The sequence below is a fragment of the Mercenaria mercenaria genome, unplaced genomic scaffold (assembly GCF_021730395.1).
Source record: "Mercenaria mercenaria strain notata unplaced genomic scaffold, MADL_Memer_1 contig_983, whole genome shotgun sequence".
Taxonomy (NCBI): Eukaryota; Metazoa; Mollusca; class Bivalvia; order Venerida; family Veneridae; genus Mercenaria; species Mercenaria mercenaria.
Window position 1 is genome coordinate 12,403 of NW_026463903.1, and position 21,691 is coordinate 34,093.

General features: G+C 35.6%; 1 protein-coding gene across 1 annotated transcript in view; it reads right to left on the reverse strand.

Annotated features, from left to right (window-relative positions):
- The window catches only part of LOC123537088 (uncharacterized), a gene marked incomplete at its 3' end in the record, with an annotated part of 68,631 nt that overhangs the window by 11,267 nt on the left and 35,673 nt on the right, over positions 1 to 21,691 (reverse strand). The window contains exon 5 of the mRNA XM_053536410.1: positions 7,382 to 7,513. Coding sequence (XP_053392385.1) covers positions 7,382 to 7,513 — 132 coding nt within the window. The remainder of the gene's footprint in view (positions 1 to 7,381; positions 7,514 to 21,691) is intronic.

Sequence of the window (21,691 nt, forward strand, 5' to 3'; positions counted from 1 at the left end):
AGAACGTACTTGAAAACTCTCTTTGATATTTTTATCTTGGTACAAATATCATTCAAATATGTCTGATACCGAACCGGAACCTGCACTGGGTGCTGTAGGTGGCAGTTATATGGAAGTTCTAATGCATTCAGAGGAAAACATGTTGAAAGCCCTCTCTGCCAAGTACAACATTACACCCAAAGGTACCACTCCTACTGATATACCTACTATAGATATTATGTCTAAGAACCCTCTCATGTTCCCACCCACATGTCTGCCTTCCTCACCTGTGCGTTTTATGAATCCTAGTGTTTCCTCTCCCTCTTCAGTTCGTCTTGGTAAAATTCCCAAGATTCCTTCATTCTCAGGAGATGAGCCAGTACCGAAAAATGAAGTCGGGTATTATGAATGGAGACATGAGATACGCTGTTTGAAGGACACTACACTTTCAAATATGCAGATTTTGCAGGCCCTGCGTAACTCTTTGAGGGGAACAGCACGCCGCCTTGTAGTTTCTTTAGGTGATTCTGCTTCTATAAATCAGATCTTTACTAAAATTGATGTAAACTTCTCCGAGCCTTCTCGGAAGGGGATTACCATAATCGAGTTCTTCAATGCAACCCAGAAACCTAAGGATCTGTTAGTTTTTTTGAAAGTCTCCTTGAATACATTCTAGAAAATGCATTCGAAGGTGGACACCTCCCTAGAACATTCAAAAATGAATTGATGTGCGAAAGGTTGTGGCCCGGTTTGCACTCCGAGTCTTTACAGAGCAATGCCTGACATTCCAATGATTCTGTTTCTGATTTAGATGTTTTATTGAGACACGGTTGAGAAAGAGTTACGGATGAACCATCCAAAACCCAAGCCACATCAGAATCAACAGACCTATGACGATGATGTCAAGCATAAAATGGCTGAACTACGGCAACGTGTCAATCATAGACTGAGTAGTCTGCAGTTTAGTATCGACAAGAAGTTTGCTGCAATCACCCAAAAGTTGGAAGCGCTGACTCCATTTAACAACCATCCCACACCTGTTTCCCAGCTACCCCAGCGTTTTCCACCCCCGCCCCCACCCCTTCAATTGCCTTTTTAGCAACCTAAACAGCAGCACCCCAGACAAGGTCAGAGACGTTCATCACGAGGACGAGGTAACAAAGGTTATACACCAACCTATGACCAAAAAGCCTAACCGCCTCTGCCAATTTTCAAGGCCACTCTAACAATATTGATGTTAAATCAAGTTCTTTTTCAGTTGCTGCAGATTCCAATACCCTCACAGACGTACTAATTGGTGACTCCAATGTAACTGATGTTGTTGTAAATAATGTTACCGCTTTCGGTCTAGTAGACAGTGGTTCCATGGTTACAACTGTCGCAAATTCTTTTTATCAGTTATTGCCCAACAAACCACCGTTACTTGATCTAGCTGACTTTGGTGTTGATTTGAATGTTTCAATAGCCAACGGTAACCATCTAAACATATTGGACTATATTGAAGCTTCGGTTGCAGTACCATTTTTAGATTTTAAATTGTCAGTTCCTTTTCTGGTTGTTCCAGACACTGATAGTAACAGGTCTTGTCCAGTTATTTTAGGTACAAATGTGATTAGACGTTTTAAGTCAGCTGGTGCCGCAGTCGCTTTGTCAAATGCATGGCAAATGGCTTTTGATTCTCTTGTTTGCCAGCCGGTCATGGTTAAGTCTACCAATGAGCATACAGTCGGTTGACACGGTTGAGAAAGAGTTACGGATGAACCATCCAAAACCCAGGCCACATCAGAATCAACATACCTATGACGATGATGTCAAGCATAAAATGGCTGAACTACGGCAACGTGTCAATCATAGACTGAGTAGTCTGCAGTCTAGTATCGACAAGAAGTTTGCTGCAATCACCCAAAAGTTGGAAGCGCTGACTCCATTTATTTATTATTATTTCTTTATCGGACCTTACGAGTCCATAACTATGAATGGCATTGCCAGAGGTCTTAGTCATTCAGTTCAGAAAGTGGTTACTGAAAATATTTCTTGTGACAGCTCTTACTTAGTAAGACCCCATGTTGTTCAAGTTCCTCAACACGGTAATTATGCCAGTGTACCAGTCCGTTTGTGTAACATGTCGGCCAAATCTGTTTTCATCAAGCCGAAGTCTTATCTTTGTTTTATCAATGAAGTTAAGGTAGTGGTTAATCTTGCCTCTGACTTGACACCTCCATCTACTACTTCTAATTTTGTTGAGGATCTTGGTTTGAAGATAGACACTGAGAAGCTATCACCGGAACAGTTACTTCGTGTGCACCAGGTTCTAGGTAACTGGAAACACATCTTTTCTACTGGCCCCACAGACCTTGGTTGCAGCAATCAATTGAAACACATAATTGTTCTTGAGGATGACACCCCTTTCAAGCAAACCTACCGAAAGATTCCTCCGGGAACGTACGAAGAAGTACGTCAACATCTACGAGAAATGCTTGATATTGGTGCCATCAGAAAGAGTGACAGCCCCTATTCCTCCAATGTCGTGTTTGTTCGTAAGAAAGATGGGTCTCTTCGTCTTTGCCTAGATTACAGGTTACTTAATTCTAAAACTCGGAAAGATGCTTACATGCTGCCTAGATTCGACGACACAGTTGACCTACTTATAGGTTCCGAATTCTTTTCTAAACTGGACCTTCGTTCCGGTTAGTGCCAGGTTGAGATGGAAGAAGAGTCCAAGTCAAAAACTGCCTTTTCTGTAGGAAAAATTGGATTTTATGAGGCAAACCGAATGCCTTTTGGTTTAGTCAATAGTGGTGCAACATTCCAACGACTAATGGAAAATTGTATTGGTGATTTGCTATTGCGAGAATGTCTGGTGTTTTTAAATGATATTTTGATCTTTTCAGAGACATTCGAGGAACACATATATCGTCTCGAGTCAGTGTTTCAACGTTTCGAAGACAATGGTTTGAAACTTAAAGGTTCCAAGTGTGAACTCTTTTAATCTTCAGTCGTTTACTTTGGAAATGTCATTTCCAAGGACGGTATTTCTACCGACGCAAAGAAGACTTCCGCTATATTAAATTGGCCAGTCCCTACCAATATTTCCGAACTGCGCTGTTTTCTTGGCACCGCTGGATTTTATCGTCGCTTCATCAAAGATTATTCCAAAATAGCCCAGCTCCTTAACCATCTTGAAGGCCATGGCACAAAGAAATCCAAGAAGTCTAAGTCTGAGAAGAAAACCAAGTCACCTGTAGACTGGAACTGGGGTGAAAGACAACGATCTGCCTTTCATCTTCTTGAGGAGAAACTCACATCTCCTCCTGTTCTTGCCTTTGCAGACTTTTCTAAGCCCTTTATTGTCCATTCTGATGCTAGTGGGTCTGGATTAAGAACAGTTCTGCTCCAAGAGCAAGAAAATGACAGCCAAAGAGTGAAAGCTTATGCTAGCCGAGGACTCCGGCCAGGTGAACGGAATTATCCAGCACACAAACTAGAGTTCCTTGCGCTGAAATGGGCAATATCTGAACAATTTCATGATTACCTTTACGCCAACTCCTTCACTGTTTTTACTGACAACAACCCGTTGACCTATGTTTTATCAACTGCCTGCAAAGCTTGATGCTACTAGTCATAGGTGGGTTGCTGCTTTATCAACTTATGATTTCAGTATAGTCTACAAGTCTGGAAAGCTTAATACCGACTGTGATAACCTTAGCCGCAAACCAGAGTACTTTTCTGAAGCTGTCAAAGCTATATGTCTTGGCGACACAGCTTCTGTCTCTCCCGTTGAATATTTATCTGGTGACTCAGCTCCTCAGTTGGCCAATGAAGATATAGTCAACCCTATCGATTGGGGAAAGGAGCAGGCCAACGACCCTAACATAGCAAAGGTTATCTCCATCCTGAGATCCGGTTCCCGACCCAGGGGTAGAACGATCTTCCTACAGAGGTAAAGTTCCTGCTTCGTGTCTTTAACAAACTTCATTTCAGATAAGGTGTTTTTTACAGAACCGCATCTCTGGATGGTGAAGAGGTTTATCAGTTGGTCGTTCCGGAGACATATAGAGGTATCGCTTTCCGAGGGATCCACGACGATATAGATCATCTGGGAAGAGAGAAGTCATTATGGCTCGCTCGTCAGAGATTTTATTGGCCGGGGATTGAACGAGATATTAACTCTAGGGTATCTTTGTGTAAACCTTGTATTTGCAGGAAAAGCCCTCAAGTCCCTGCAGCTGAGCTTAAGCTCATCCAAACCTCCAGACCTATGCAATTAGTCTGCATGGATTTTCTTAATCTTGAGAAATCAAAAGGTGGTTATGAGGATGTTTTGGTTATAACAGACCATTACACGCGTTATGCCAAAGCTATTCCTTGCAGAAATCAGAAGGCTACCACTACCACTAAAGCGCTTTATGAAAATTTCATTGTTTACTACTCCTTCCCAGAACAGCTCCACTCAACTTTGAGAGCAAAGTTATCAAAGAGCTTTGCAAGTTAGCTAATATCCACAAGACCCGCACAACCACTTACCATCCCATGGGCAACCCTTCCGCAGAAAGGTTTAATTGAACACTTCTACGGATGTTGGGGATATCAGCGGATGACAAGAAAGCAAACTGGGCAGAGTATGTTCCAAGCCTTTGTTCAGGCATATAATGCCACCAAATCCAGTTCAACGGGCTTCTCTCCACATTTTTTAATGTTTTGGTGGCATCCCCGCCTTTCTGTTAACGCGTTTCTTGGCACAACTCCCAGAAATGACAGTGCACCTGGACATGTTACATATGCCAACAAACTACAAGAGCGCCTTAGTTACGCCTACCGTGTTGCTGGTGATGCCGCCAGGAAAAGGGCCGAGCAGAATAAAGCCGCATACGACCAAAAGGTTTGTGAAAACAAGTTGACCGTAGGTGACATTGTATTGGTGAGACGCCTTCATCTCCAAGGCAAGAACAAATTGGCTGACAAGTGGGGGAAGGACCTCTATGTTGTAGTTGATATCCCCTATGAAGACCAACCGGTCTATAAGGTTCAGTTAGAGACCCGCGAGGGACCTATTAGAACTTTACACCGGAATCTGTTACTCCCGACATCCAGGATTCACCCACACCTAAACGAGTCCGTAAGGTCAGATCTAGGTCTACTCCGCCACAAGATGTCGAGTATGATGGAGATTCTAGTTCCAGTTCCAACACAGATATTGACGTCATTCCTATGCGTAGAAATCTACCTATTGGTCATTCATCTAGTCCACCGACTAGTGTTAATCAGACTTCACCTTTATTTCAAACCCAATCTGTGACACATTTCGTCCCAGATTCACCAAGTTTTGTTTTGCCCAACCAGTCGTTACGAACACCATTTCCAGTCGCTACACCAGTTGAAAGCCCACAAACATTTTCTCCTCCAACAAGACCCAGACGCGACAGGCGTAAACCAGAACGCTACGGAGAATGGGTTTATCAACAGTCAATTGACAAAACAGAGTATTTTGCCTGATATTTATTTGCATTTTAATGTGTCTACAAATTAGTGTTTTATAGCCTACAAATTTGGTGTCTTGTAACCTAGAAAGAGGCAAATGTGTTGTTTTTTTCAGTTGTTTGTAGCAGTTCTTTGTTACAAGTATTTGATTTATGTAGATTGTGTGGAATTGAGCTGTAATATTCAGGAATTTGCAGTTTTCATTTTTCAGCATCACACATTATACATAAGATTTTCAAGTTGTTTTATTTTCATTTATGAAACTTCTTTTTCAGATATAAGTTTTTGCGAAAGGACTTTTTTGCCTATCAATGCGAAATAAATTCTATGTTGAATGTATTCGCAGAAGTTTCAGCAGAATTTGATAACTTTGATTTAATGCTTTCTCTAGCATTAAAATACTATATCTTGTTTATTGTTGTATATAATTTTATGACTTTGTTTCTATCTTATAGAATGAGGAGCTGAGATTATTTCATCACCCAACATTGATTTTACTAACTCTTTAAATTTATCAAATTTAGTACTGATTTACCAAATTCAAGAGAATTAACTCCTGTCATAGTATTACATACTTCATGAGATGGATTAATTACACACTGTGGTCTAATATTTATCTTTACTTATTTTGATTTCAGAATTAGTGTACTTTGATATTCAGAAAGGCGGAATTTAAATTACCCTTATTGTATTCTTAGTTTCCAGAATGTCAGAGACATTCCAACAAAGTGAGGGAGTTTGTAGTAATGTCAAGTTTCACTTTATTTAAATTGATGAAATACTTCACTTTATTTTATTTATGGTTAGGTTGTATATCAGCACTCCGTATTCCGTTGTATGATGTTTGTACTCTGTGTTTCGTTGTATCGTATTGTATTATACTCCGTGTTTGTATTATCATGTCCAGGCATTTTTCCACTCGTGCATTTGAACTTGCTTTGTAAAAAAGGAGACGTTTTCATTGGTCAGTTATGTTCATGCACAAATAACAACTTTTTGCGTGAACTAATATTTGCACGGCCTAGTGAACGCAACTTCCTTTAGAACTACTTTTATATTTGTACGTCAGTAATTTAACGTCCTTATCTTTGCACACATTACTATTTGAAGATATAAGTGTACCTTTGGTAGGTCGATTCTGGTAAGATATTTTCATTAATAATAGCATTTGTTCTTTTTGAACGCAATGATAACTTACTAACCACGAGAGATGTATTTTGTGAAATCTGTATTTTCCACGTCTGCTATTGTTGCATTGGTATTCGTATTGTTTTTATGTTCCTGATTTTACTTTTTTTATGTTTTAGGTTTTTCTTCATGTACTTTACTGGTACTGTCCAACCAAGAAATAGAAGAAACTTTTACATAGTTGTCTTTACAATCTACCACTACTACATGTATTTAACGTTAAATGCAGTGTACAATTACATTATATATTAAAGTAATTGTTCAACAAAAGAAAACTAGTTGGTCATCTGCAATTGTGTTCAGTATAACCTAAAAGTTTTATGTGAAATCATATAGACTAATGTGCACTTAGTCGATGTACACTATTTCCTACTGTGTATATGTATGCGAATGAACAATATACTCACAGAGATATTTAATAGAGAACACATGCGATTTCCTTCCAATATTTTCCCAACATTATTCGTCAAGTAGGTATGAAAAATGCAGACGAAGCGCAATGAATTCATGCAGGTGATTAATAATTGCAAATATATAAGCTGAACAAATCGAAAATTAATGGACTGAAACTGATCAAGGCGAGCTGATGTTTTGCAAAGGAAAGTAAGCGTGTCTTTCTGCAACTGTACTGTGCAGTTTTAAATGTTGCTTATGCAACGGATAGTTTTCGATTTAGCTAAGCAGTTTTATGTAAAACCATGAAAATGCACTCTGTTGGTATATATGATTTACTTACTGTGTCTATGTATCCACCCAAATAGTCTTGTGTAAACACGGTCTTTGCACCACCCCAATAGGAATTCGTCAGAGAACACGTTTCATTTCCTTGCCGCCATTCTTGTAGTCCAGTAGTGTTGATCAAATTGATCTGAAAAAGGCAAATGCAGCATACTGAACACTGAATTACAGGATACTTGGTAACACAGGCAGAACATTTAGTATATCAAATTAACAAGCTCAACAAGTCGAAAACTGATGGACAAGTTGGGTAATACGTTGGAATATGCAGTTTTCCGTTTGTATTTTTTCTATACTTGTTTCATTGATCTGAAAAAAGGCATATGCAAATGCCTAACTAAATGAAACTAATGAACACCCTTTCTATATACAATGTAGATGACAACAACAGTAATATTTGTGTGAATATTTGGGGACAAAAGCTGAATATTATAGGCCGGTTTTATGTTTAGGAATAAGTTAAGAACTATATATTAATTCTAGCCTAAAGTTTTATTGATTAATAATTTTTAGTCACTTATGCAAGGAAACTGCCCTAAAAGCAAGTCAAGCCAAACTCTAAAAATTAAGCGATATGTAAAGGCAGCTTCCTTTAGATTTTGATTAAACAATGTATTGTATAATTTTCAAAACAAATCAATTGAACGAAATAAAAGTACCGTTTCTTTATTCCATACATGCATTACATAGTAAAGTAGTTTCGAAAAGCATTTTACATATGATTGCCGTAACTGTTTATAAGGTTGAACAAAAATGATCTGATGAAGTGACCAACCTAGCAGCAGTGACATTTCGAATACAATTTTGTTTCACGAATCCCCTATGAATGTTTTTTGTTGTTGTTGTTGTTGTTGATTTCTGACTTTAAGACACCCATTATATCTCCAGTGCAGACGACTTTGTTTTTATGTATGTATACATTAGTTTAGATATATTGTAAAGTTTGACACACCAATACTGTTTTGACAAAGACAGTAAATACTAGAGTCGCCTACAAATACTTGCTAGAAATCTCAACATATCTTTTTTTCTGATATTCAGAGCTAGTATACCAGTAGTAGAACAATACAGCATATGGTCCACAGTAACATTCTCATTATCATTAATGAGCATGCATATTAGTTTATTAAAATAGAAATACTGCTGATAAAAAGCAAGCGCCTAAGCTCCATTTTGGAACAATTTTATCTCACCAAGATATGACGGATAACCTTCTACATGGTTGTCATTTCCAAAAATGATTTTAGCAATAGAAATTATGAAATATTTTAGTTCATTCTTTATATTTAAAGCATTTTTACTTTCACTCAATTAGTCCTGCCGAGCGACAAAGTATACATATGGAAAATTGTTTTTGGGTGCACATTTATGGCAAGCCAATTGTCCAATAATTACGTGAACCCCGGTTCACGGTCGAAAAACTAGGATTAAGGAGGTAGGTTACCTTAATATTTGTATTAAAAACAATTCATGAACCTGTCTCCGATCTGATGCTTTATGGTTTAATAATGCAGAAATAATGAATATATTACCGCAGAAACGCTTCAAAACAATGTTGCCTTAAAATGACGTCATTGACGTCATGACGTTACGTGTCAGTTACCGTGCAAAATCAATAGCTTTTATTTTGAAAGTACGTAATTCTGTGCATTTTCTTGATTTGAACTTTTTACAAACAGCCATTATTTGCTGAAATATTTTTTTATGACTCTTTTGCTCTGAATTATAATCAATATTTTGCTTCTTTTATGTAGTTATATTGAAATATTATGCGGAATGTAAGAAAATGGATGATGGTAACCAATGTAATTTGGAATATAGCTGGATGAAAGGTTACTTGTTACGGCCATTTTCAAATAAAAAACTTTCAGTTTGATTTGAAATACCTATTTTTCAGTTTCCTTGATAGTTTGTTACAAAGATACTAAAACTAAGCTCTAAAATTGTTCAAATTTCAGTAGAAAAGTGTAGTTCCTTGAATTGAATTGATGTTACCATAGAAACGAAGCCCGTGACCTATATATCTAAATGTAAAATTCAAAAGCGTTGACACTGGTCTATTTAAGGAACACAGCTTCGGCTTTTTATTTTCATTTCAACAATATCTATGAGAATAATAGCAGCATGCTGAACGATTTTTCCATGAAAAAATGCCAGACGAAGGGTACTGCTGTAAGTATTTTAAGCTGTGAAATTTGTTTTTAATTAGTAAATGCAAATAACACGAAAATATAACTTACGTTAGAAATAATATGTTTTAAAGCTACATTAACAAGAAAAATAATTGTATTCAATATTTTTTTATAAGAAATTACGATAAAGAGCAAGATATAAGCTATTTTAAACATCTCTGTTGCCATGGTTACTTTAAACTTTATGACAAATAGGGTACGATGTAAAGTGCTTGGTATTTTGCAAATAATATTACCCAAATATTCCATGTCGGTCATTAACAGAATTGCACTGAAGCCGTCGAAAACCCCGTGTTTCATACATAGTTGTTTAAAAATGAGAGAAAATGTGTTACCATGGAAACACGAGCCCCGTGACATATACATTTTAAGCTTATAATAGAAAGCTAACACGCATACAAGTAACATTATCAATTATTAGTCTGCCTATATATCCAAAAAAGAGGCCTAGAAATTGCCTTTGATGGCATTTTTTGTTAATGCCCGACAGCCATATTCATTGTTAACTTTATAAAAATTGGAAAGTTTTCAGGGGGGCTGTCGCCTTCTAAGGGCCATAGTAAGGTCACAGCACAAGGCCAAAGGTCAATAAGTGCATTTTTGTTATAAACTTCAGATTTTCGCCATTTTTGCTACATTCTAATACAAACTTGTAATTTTTCGTTTATAATTATGAATCTGAGAAATAAATTTATTGCATCTGAGACTGGCAAAATTCAAAACCGCTAAGGTTATTTCTATAGAATAAGTTTAACTTTTCGTACGTTATGATATTTTGTTCATTTATGGAAGTTATCTTTCTCATGTTTCTAAAACCCGTTTTCAAGCTAACAATTTCCATAAAAGCTGGTTGGTTACCTGTATGATTGTCTGTTTGAACAGTACATGTAGAAAGAAATCTATGGCGCGTATTTTATAAAGACTAGTACAGTCAAACTTCGTTTGCTCGAATTCGGATTATCCAATTACTACTTTTGGCTGGAACTTAGTGACAGGTCTATATAATGTACATTTCACGTTTGCTTGTACTCTTGATATCTCGAACATATTTTGCTTGTCCCGTCGAGCTCTAGCGAACATATTTTGACTGTACTAACTGTTGACAGATCTAAAGATTCCTTCGGAAGCATAGAACTCAAGGACGTAAAAATGGCAAACTCGGTTTGATTAAGTCTGTTTGTGAGATGTGCAAATTCTCGCAAGTACATATTATCTAAAATGATCTATGCTGTCAATCAAAACTCTATTCCAGTGGTTTACGCTTGTGCTGTAGCAATTTCATGAATGTGTGGGCGTTTAGAAATACTACAAAGTGTAAATATAAATATTAGATAACAGCAAATGTTATGGGGTTTTTTTTGTGTTTAATTTTTTTCTTTTTTTTTCTTTTTATTCCATTAGCATGAAAATGGTACTTTTCATATTTTTGAAACAGGTAAAAAATATTTCTTTGTACATTAACATTAGGCGATTATAAGAACTGGTAACCGCTCTTCAGGTGTTTTCAATATATACAAGTTTGTAACTATTTGTTTGTGTTGCTTCTATAGATGTCATATTAACTTCAAAAAGGCTTGATAATTGTCAGTGAATTTGAAAGCATATCGAATGTTATTAGTATGATCTTTATGACTGTGAATATAGGAGCAAAGCGTGTTTGTTTTCCTGTTACAACACCTTCAGATTTCCGAGTGACTGGTTGGTGATAGAACCGAGTAGAGCAAACTTACCAATGTATCACAAAGGAATCTACAGATGTTATGAAATAAACAAATGTGAGCTTACGCTATTGTAGCCTTAAACGTGTAAAAAGAAATATATTGTCAATTAGATTCAGTACGGATGCTAGAATGAACTACCCTTATATAGAAACTTCTTACCCTTATATAAAAAATGAATAAACCCCATAACACTTCGCAAGCTATACGTCTTAGCCTGACATATTCAATCGGCATTATTTGTTTATTATAAACCCATCGTTTTGAATTCCAAATCTCTTCTTCATGCTCTTCTCATCCTGCAGGAAATTATTTTTACGCTTGGTAACTATCGACCCACCGTATTTCATTTTGATTAGGTGAACCATCTTCTGTCAGTAATCATGAAAATATCGGAGGGTATAACTTCAATATTTCACTGAATGAGCCTCAATGTTACTATTATAAAAGATTCTAAATCAACCTTCTGATGTTTTTATACCTTTATTTTTTATTTTTTATTTGTAAAACATCTGAATGACTAATGTTTCAGTGTCAAGACACAAGCTTTCTTTCACAATGTTATCAAGGACGTCCTGTCTGAAACCATGTGTCAGATCTGTAAATTGTTACGATCTGATTCGTTTTCAACTTTTGTTTTGAACAGGAAGTAAGAGTGTAGAAGCAAAGCCAAAGATAAAAAGAATCGAAACAGAAATAGCGTGCTGAATTTTCAGAATAAAATGATGCAAATATCGCATTAAGAGCTTCGGTGAGAGAAAATCTAGTTCTTGAAATGTGCTACTTAATTGCAAATACATAAAATATGATGATAAATGCCTGACCGACAGTAAAAAAATAGAACTATATTACAGCAAATCAAGGGAATAGTGTATATATAAACTAGTTGATATCCTACAGATCTGTTCTGTTTAGTTTATTACCGTACATGTACTGTGTACACCTATGTTGTGACCAGTATTTCAGTTATTCTTCTAAATGGCTCTATTTAACCATCACCGCGTGGACAAATTAGCATAAATATATATCATGTAATGAATCATCTCCAGATTTGAAATCATTTCTTTAGTGGCTGTAGAAGGATTTCATATATAGAGAATATTAGGTTACTGTCTTATAAATTTAAATTTATTAAGTGAGTCGGAGAAAATATAAAAGTCAAGGCTCTGCCGAGACTTTTATTTTTTCGTAGACGAACTTAATAAATTTAAATTTATAAGACAGTAACCTAATGTTCTATTTATCCTACCTTCTGATCTAAAATCATTTTTTAATTAAAATTCAAAATTTACCACCAACTAGATCGGAGTCTGTCTTGCACGGAAATTAATACGCCCCACCATTACACAAACAGGTCTTCAAAATAAAAATATAATAAAATAAGAGCCGAAAAACAAAGGCTAACCTTGTTCTGCTTTGTGTCTGACTTCTCTGTTCTGCTGAACATTAAAGAATAATTTTAATTTGCTGCCAAGTGAAGTTTTGTCCGAAGTTCAGTTGAATGTCGGATTGCCCATCCTCACCAAGAAAACGATTGACGAGACTTATATACACGCCATATCGCTGCTTGACAAAACAAATAGGCAAACCGTTTCCTCGATGATTTTATTCAATAACACTCCATTACAGATGCAATATATTCCTAGACTGACGTGTAGAAAGCTAAAATTCTGAACAAACACTATACATGAGTCACTTTCCGTTTCTCCGAGCGTTTCCGTTATAAAAACTTTTTGTAGTAATTGCAAGTACGGTATGTATACACTATACATTTGTGATGGTCTCACATACCTAATAAAAGCGCGTTTATGAAAATAATTGCATAAATATGTCTTTTAGCAGTTATTCTCAAAAACAAGATGGCGTCGTTTTAAAAAAAAATCCAAAAAGTAGTCCGCCAAGCTTTACTTAGTCACTGACCATATAAAGCAAAATTTATCTGACCCCTTGATTTTTGCCTTTATTTTGCATGAAGGTAGGATAAAATATTATATATGTTACTTTCGACAGTATTTCAGTCATTTAACGGCGGTCAATTAACCTAATCAGTGTTCTGGAGTCGCTAAAAGTAGTAGCCTTTTCCCCGCAAGTAACTGCCAACTTATCCATATGATTCAGAAGTAGAGGGCGAAATTACTGCTGACAATGTCTATTATCAAATCGTCATGGAGAACATTCACCTCTCCCTGGGATCGAACTCACGACCCCGCGATCCTTAGATCTGCGCCCTACTGATTGAGCTAACATACTGGTTTGTATACATGACAGTAAAGTGATTTTAACTATTTACATGAGAATTTTATACATTTATATGTAATTAATTTTCCGCTGTAGTCATCTTCCTCAAAACCTATCATTTTTTCTCTTTCGCACACGTTTCTCAAAAGGTGTACAATATGTAAATATTCCTTTTATAGTCAGTTCAAAGCTTAAATTCAAATTTTATCGCTGCCTGAAATGCAAGAAATCCATTTGCAGTGTCATTTTATAATCATTTGCTCAACAATTTTTCTAACTCAACACCTGACATTTGTTTTTTATCTCTGCCAAATTTTGACAGATTTGAATGAAAATTGGACACATTTTTTTAATGACCAGTTCAATTAAATAGGTGATATCAATTGTGCGTACATTCGTACAAATAAGGTACCCCCACCCCACCTCTCCCAAATAAATGTCACAGAATGAATGCAACTTGGTGCTGGTCTGTATGCGGTAAGTACTACCATCTGCGGGATTGTCATTAATGTGGTGTCATTAATGGCGGTCTTAAACCTGATAAAAATTAGCATGTTCATATTAAAACTATAGACGGATGTTCCATTAAAACTAAACAGAGTTGAACATCCAGAATATAATAATTTGAAATTCATTGAATTAAAAGGGTCAAAGTGTACTACTGTGATTTGGATTTTACTATTTAAATGACTTTTAATTTAAGGGTTACCTTATTGTTACCCTTACAGTTAAATGTATTTACACCAGGCTATGATCTTTTTTATGTTATATTATAATAAAATAATCATTTAACATTGTGTAAAACATTCTTTCAAATCTGTCAAAATTTGACGATGAAGGGAATAAAACAAGTGTGGAGTTAGAAAAGTTGTTGAGTATATTATTAATATTATGCACTATTTTGCTACCTTTAATAACATAGAAGTCATTTTTAAAAGTTCAGTTTTGACCTTGACATGTCTGTGACCTTGAAATTACATTGAAATAACCCTTGGATACGACAGTTCCAAAAATATTTCTCTAGTTCATCCACATATAAAAATTTGCAAACATGTCAAGTAAAACACACTTTGCCATCGTATGCCACTTTTCCCAGATATATATATTATTCTATATAATATTATATATATTATACATATTTTTTATATATTTTCATCAGTTTTATTTACAAAATACTAAAGGGCGTTGAGACACAATATTTAAACCAACTAAGATGGTATATGAAAATGAAACGAATGCACAGCGGCATAGTTTATTTGTAAATGCACTTATTTGACCTTTGACCCCATTGTACTCTAATGAGGAACCCTAGAAGGCGACAGCCCCTTTTAAATTTCATGTTCGATCCTAAGAAACACTTTTATACTAATATCCGAGCATTAACAAAAAATGCCATCAGAAGTCACATTTTCTCAATGTATTGGCAGACTATATGCAGATTTCTACGGATATCAGTGAAACTAAAATACACTAAAAAGTGTTAAATATCCGTATTTTCCTTCTTCTTTCAATATAAAATACCTTTGGAGGGTCATGTTCTTCAAACCTGGATAAAACCTGAACTTGAAGGGACAGAGATAAACTAAATTGAGATTGTAGCAGTTAAAACATCATATTATACGAAATACAAAAATTTGCTGCGGTTTAACTAATCTGAATTTACCCTGGTAACAAGGTAACCTACCTCCTTAACGACCGATAAACTAGGTTTTTCAAATACTAACCTATATTTTCGAGTGAAAACATCAGATACCGGGCGTAAACCATAGTTTACGCTCGTGAACCCAGGTTTACGTTCGATAAACTAGGTTTCTCGATTGAACTATGAATTTCGGTCGTTTTCCTATGTTTACGACCGTAAACTTAGGTTTACGAATGGGAACCTACGTTTACGAGCGTGAACTATGGTTTACGACGTTATCCTATATTTTCGCTCGAAAAAATAGGTAAGTATTTGAAACACCTGGTTTTACGTTTGATAAACCTGGTTTTATCGAACGTAAACCTAAGTTCACGCTCGTAAACCCAAGTTCACGTTCGTAAACACGCTCGAAAATATAGGTTCAGGTCCGTAAACTATGGTTCACGGTCGTAAACATAGGTTCATGGCCGTAAACCCATGTTCACGCTCGAAAATCATTGTTGATTCAATACTCCTAATATATCGACCGTAAACCATGGTTTACGTTTGATAAAATAGGTTTCTCGATTGAACTATGAGTTTCGGTCGTTATCCTATGTTTACGATCGTTATCCTATGTTTATGCTCGTAAACCCCGGTTCACGCTCGTAAACCATAGTTTACGAACGTGAACCTATGTTTACGACCGTGAACTGGGGTTTACAATCGTGAACCTATATTTACGAGCTTGAACTATGGTTCACGGCGTTATCCTATGTTTTCGCTCGAAAATATAGGTTAGTATTCGAAAAACCTAGTTTATCGATCGTTAATCCTAGTTTTTCGACCGTGAACTAGGGTTCACGTTATTATTGGACGATTGGCTTGCCATACACATTACCTATTACATTGGATACGTAAATATTAAAAGAGCAATAGATTAGTAAAATCAAGCGAATTTGCTTGTACGTGTATAATGTTTCCAATAAGCCACATAAGATAAACCAGCCGCAACCACAACAACAATGTTTATTGCAGTTAAAGGAGAGGATAATCGCCACTTGTTAACAAGGATACGATATTTGAAAATATGTCTATCTTTAGCTTTATCGACCTTTTTTTTGACAAGTCAGAATAATTAGTACCATTTTATAGTGCCTTTTGTGAAAAAAAATTAAAATCAATTAAGCAGTTTTGATACGACAGAGCAAAAGTATAATTTGAGAATTCGTTGTAGAATAACATCAAGGAAACATTTGAGTAACTTTAGTTTTAAATCGGGTCATCCGTTTCTGATATGAATTTGTGTTAGAGTGCTCTCATGTTCTTATACGGAAACGTCCACGCCTGGTAAACAACATAGCTACATCTTTCAGAGGTATAAGGTAAATCGCTCTGTCGCAACTTCTGGGCTTCTTTCCGTTTTAAACTTGATTCTCTTTCAGTACACAAAGTTTAAAGAAATTCTGTCCGTACAGTTATAGGACAAGAGTAGAGTGGGAATTTCTCCTAGATTGCTAAAATGATGCATGTAATTAATATTAGCCCCCAAGTCAATAAAATGGACATTTAAACTCAGCAGTGGGGCTATAAATTACAACAGTGGTCAAATCTGGACAATGTGTGAAATGATAAGAAGGAATGTGTAAAACATGTAAAACCACAACATTGTGATACCATACAGTATAAAATGGCATAGCTCATGAATTTGAAACAATTCTGTTCAAGCATCAGTAAAGTCATTAAAAAAATGAAACAAAAACTTGTGAATTAAAATATATTTAACATGTAAACTAAAAAATTTGAAGTAGACAGTCATACAGAAAAGTACTTGTAGCTTAAAACGTTTTATATAGATTCAAGTGTAACTCAGATACTAAATCAATCATTTTTAAGCTCTGAAATTACGAAAAACGGAAACATGTAACAGTAATTACTTAAACAAGTCATTTTTGTTATAAGTGTGCACAGTTAACAAACTGATTTAACATTAGAACACATAAAAGGAAATGTCTAAGGGTACGGATCCATACCTCTAGACAATCCTGTTTTGGGTTTTCTAGGGGTACGGACCTCCATTTTTTTGAGAGATTCGGGGTTACTTACATAAATTTTGTTGAAAATGAAATAACAAATAAGAATTAACCAGTGTTCAATTAGAACTTGGATCTAAATGGTTTACAGATACCAGCGTTCACCTGATTTTTTACCTTCTCTTTCAAAAGCTAAATAACAAAGGAACTCCAAATTAATACACTGTTCCATGCTGATTATAAACTGTTGATAACAGATTAATGTCAAAAAAGGGCTAAACTGGGCTAAAGTCCTTGTCCTAGTTATGAAGTCTTGCCTACATAATTATGTAGACTATGATGGAAAACAAGGGGTCAAAGTTTCAAAGCCATATGACAAACAGTTTAGGCAAAATATGGACTATTATAAAACAAATAAACTGATTTCCAAGTCCAAAAAATGCCATAACTCAGCCAAAATAGTTGACAGAGTTATGTACTCTTGCCTACAGATTGAAATCATGATGATATTAAATAAGTGTTCAAACTTTCAAAGCCACGTGTCAAATAGTTTTGACAAAACGCTGACTCGTCCGAAAAACTGAACCGATTTCCAAGTTCAAAAAGGGCCATAATACAGCCAAAATAGTTGTCAGATTTATGTACTCTTGCGTACAGATGGAAATCATGATGATAAGCAAATGTTCAATGTTTAAATAAGTGTTCAAACTTTCAAAGCCACGTGTCAAATAATTTTGACAAAACATGGACTTGTACAAAAACTGAACCAATTTCCAAGTCAAAAAAGGACCAAAATGCAGCCAAAATATTTGTCAGATTTATGTACTCTTGTCTACAGATAGAGGTTGCTATGGTAAACAGGTGATAAAAGTTTCAAAGCCATATGTCAAACACGTTACACAAAATATGAACCGGTACGAAAAACTTAATCAAGAATTTCAAGTCAAAAGGGGCCATAATTCAGCCAAAGTCCTTGATGGAGCTATGTACTCGTGTCTATATCTGGACATGGTGATGGTAAACAAGTGTTGAAAGTTTCAAAGCTTTATCTCAAAAGACTTTGTCAAAATAGGGACTGTTTTGAACAACTTAACCAAGGTGTGACGCCGACGCCAACGCCGACGCTGAGGTGAGTAGGATAGGTCTACTTATTCTTCGAATAGTCGAGTTAATAGGCATAATAATATGCACCTATTTATTTGTTATTTAGGAAGAGATAATAATAATAGACAAGGAACTGATTGTTTAATAATCCATTAACCGTCATTAAGTAAAAGAAACTGTTTGTGAAACCGTTCCTCTTATCTCGTAACGGCTACCAAATGTGTGGGAAACATAAATACCATACGGGTTAATTATCATTAAAAATAGTTTTTTCACAACATATTTAACATTATTTTGTTTAATCTTTATATTTTTTTCTGCCAGTTCTAATCCTCGTGACTTATTTGGTGATTTATTTGGTGTTTCTCAGTTATTTACGTTTTGAAAAATAGGGTGAATATTGTTATCTGTAAACCATTAAAGTTTAAGGTAAATACTGATGAAGTCTTATTTGTTATTTCATTTTCAACAAAATTTGAAATGTAAATAATCCTTAATCTCTAAAAGAAACAGAGGTTCCTACCCTTAGGAAACCCCTTACAGGCTTGTCTAAAGGTACGGAGCATAGGTATTATGAATTATTGTCAGGTAGAGTCAACAAAAAGTAATATTCTGTATTAGTAAATTCAAAAGACCTTTAAATATTGTACATAATGTTAAAATATAAATTGAATATTAAAGTACTTATGTTATTTTTTCACTAAATGTGCATGCAGTTTTATAGAAAAAAGGGGAAATATATATGTGTACATTAGCGTATTTAATTTTGAAAAGAGGCAGTGCGAAACTATATCACTATTATACACTGGCCATGCATTCTCTTTCCAGGGTTTTAGTCTGCAGCATTGACGATTTAAACAACGGAAAGGTTACAAAATGCGCCAAGATGCACCATTTTACATTAAGAAATTAACTTAGAATGTAAAATTTTTCCAGGGGAGCATGCCCCCTAAACCCTAGAACAATGGCTTACATTTCCATTTTGGCCATGCTACACTGACACAGGTTTACTTTCTCTGAGGTACAGTAGTTGCCCCCGACCAACACTTCATTAGGAAAAAATTTAACGTCATGATATACACCAAAAAATGCACCACTTTGTATCTATAGTGTAAGAATTCTACAGGGAGCATGCTCCCAAACCCTCCTAGGACAGTGTCTTACACTTCCATTTTGGCCTAGCTACGCCCATTAATTATGAATTTCGTCAGATAGCACCATATTTTGCATTTAGAATGTAAAAATTTTCCGGGGGAGCATGACTGCCCCCCTCCCCAACCAAACACCCTAGAACAGTGGCTGACACTTCCATTTTGGCCCTGCTACTTGACACTGGTGTACTTTCTATAAGGTACAGTAGTTCCCCTGGGTCTACACTTTATGAAAAAGTTTAAAGGTCCAGTTACACACACAAAAAAATGCACCGCTTTGCCTCTATGATGTCCAATTTTGCAAAAATACACCATTTTGCATCTAATTTGTGCAATTTTTACGTGGGGGCATGCCCCAGAACTCACAGAACAGTGGCATACACTTCCATTTTAGCCTAGCAACGCCCCTGAATTATGAACTTCACCAAAACACATCATGTCTTATCTAGAATGTATTTCTTCAGGGGTAACATCGCCCCATCCACCTTAGAACAGTGACTCATACTTCCATTATGGTCCAGCTACGCCTTTGACACTGGTGTACTTTCTAAATTGTACAATAGCTCCCCCAGGTCTACACTTCATTTTGTAAATGAAAAACATAAAAGTCCAGATATAAACAAAAAAGCACCATTTTACATCTATAATATGAAAAATTTATGTGGAAGCATGCCATACCCTCCTTGGACAGTGGCCTACAATTCCATTTTAGCCTAACTACGTCCCTGAATTATAAATTTCAAGCTTTAGGTCTTGTGATTCAAAGTTGCATTCATATTATAGTATTATGAAATATTGTCATTTACGATGTATATTATATTTTATCACAAGTTACAGTATAAAGTGATTACACTGTTTATTCATAATTTCATTGTGTAGAACAGTTTCAATAAAGATTTTTAATAAAACACTTCTCAAAATAAAACAACTATTGGGTTATCACATTCATTCTTGTTGTGAGACACAAACTTTAACATTGACTAAAGTTTTACAATCATTGAACATGTTCTAAAATTCTCAAACCACCATTAGAACAGATTCAAAGCTTATCAAATTGGTCAGTGCCATTAATTCACATTACCTGATTCTTAATGGGACATCATGCTGACAAGACAACAAGCCTGAAAGTTCCAAATCAAAATTGATTCTCCAGCTACCCCTTGTCCTATAACTGCGTAGGAATTTTTTGCCTATATAAATATAGGAAACTGTCAGATTTGTCTTTAATATCACAACAATGTTCTTTAAATTACCCTCTGAAACCGCTAGTTTGATTTCAAAAATAATGACAGCAATTTTTCTTAGATAACCCCCTACAAAATTCCTTCGAATCATTACGTTTCGTTTTGCAGAATATACTCCTTGCCTCATGTTCGCAAGTCTGAGTTTGATAATGAAACTTTATTTGTCATTTATATCTAAATTGCACGTGTGAAATCATGTGTTAGGTTGGTGCCTATTTTCGAGTGACTTTTCAGTTTTGGCGGTCAGTCTTAGCTAGAATTTAATCTTGAAGGTCTAGAAAAATTTCAATTTCAAACTCAGCACAGACCAAAAAATACTTATCAAAAACCTATATGTATCCGTATATGACAAACAAAACAAAGACAAACAAAACATAAGTAACTATGGAGGACAACACAGGACAGCACAATACTATAAATACACATATAAATAAGTAGGGGAACTGACGCTGCGACATCCACCTCCCCACAGGAGAAAAGTCGTGCCGACTTTCCAAATCAAACCCAGCAGAGTTTAGTCAGTGATGAACAGCCAAACAAAAATACAGCATAAATTGTTACGTAATTACACATTAAAGTTCAAAATGCTACGCAGAAGATAAAAAACAACGCCTAAAAGCTTATCATAGCTACTAACTAAAAGCAAACCCTGCTTAACAGACTTAAAAGATTCGCTGTCAGGCATAAAAATGTTCAAGGAATAGCTGTTGTTACACATCAAGAGATTATGTAATGCGTGACGCATCACGTAAGCACAAAATTAGTTGGGAGCAATTTAGAATCAAAAGACAATATGGAGCAATCCATATGCAACATGATTAAACTTTACTATACAAAATCTCAGGACAAATGTATCAAAATATGTAAACTTGTACATAAAACAATAAAAACATCTGAGACAATTCACAGTCTTTTATCGCATAGCCACGGGTAAGTCAGCATCCATTGGACGAGTACCTCTTCTTGGGAAAAGGGTTGTGCCATTGGATTCAAAGTTGATCAGTTGC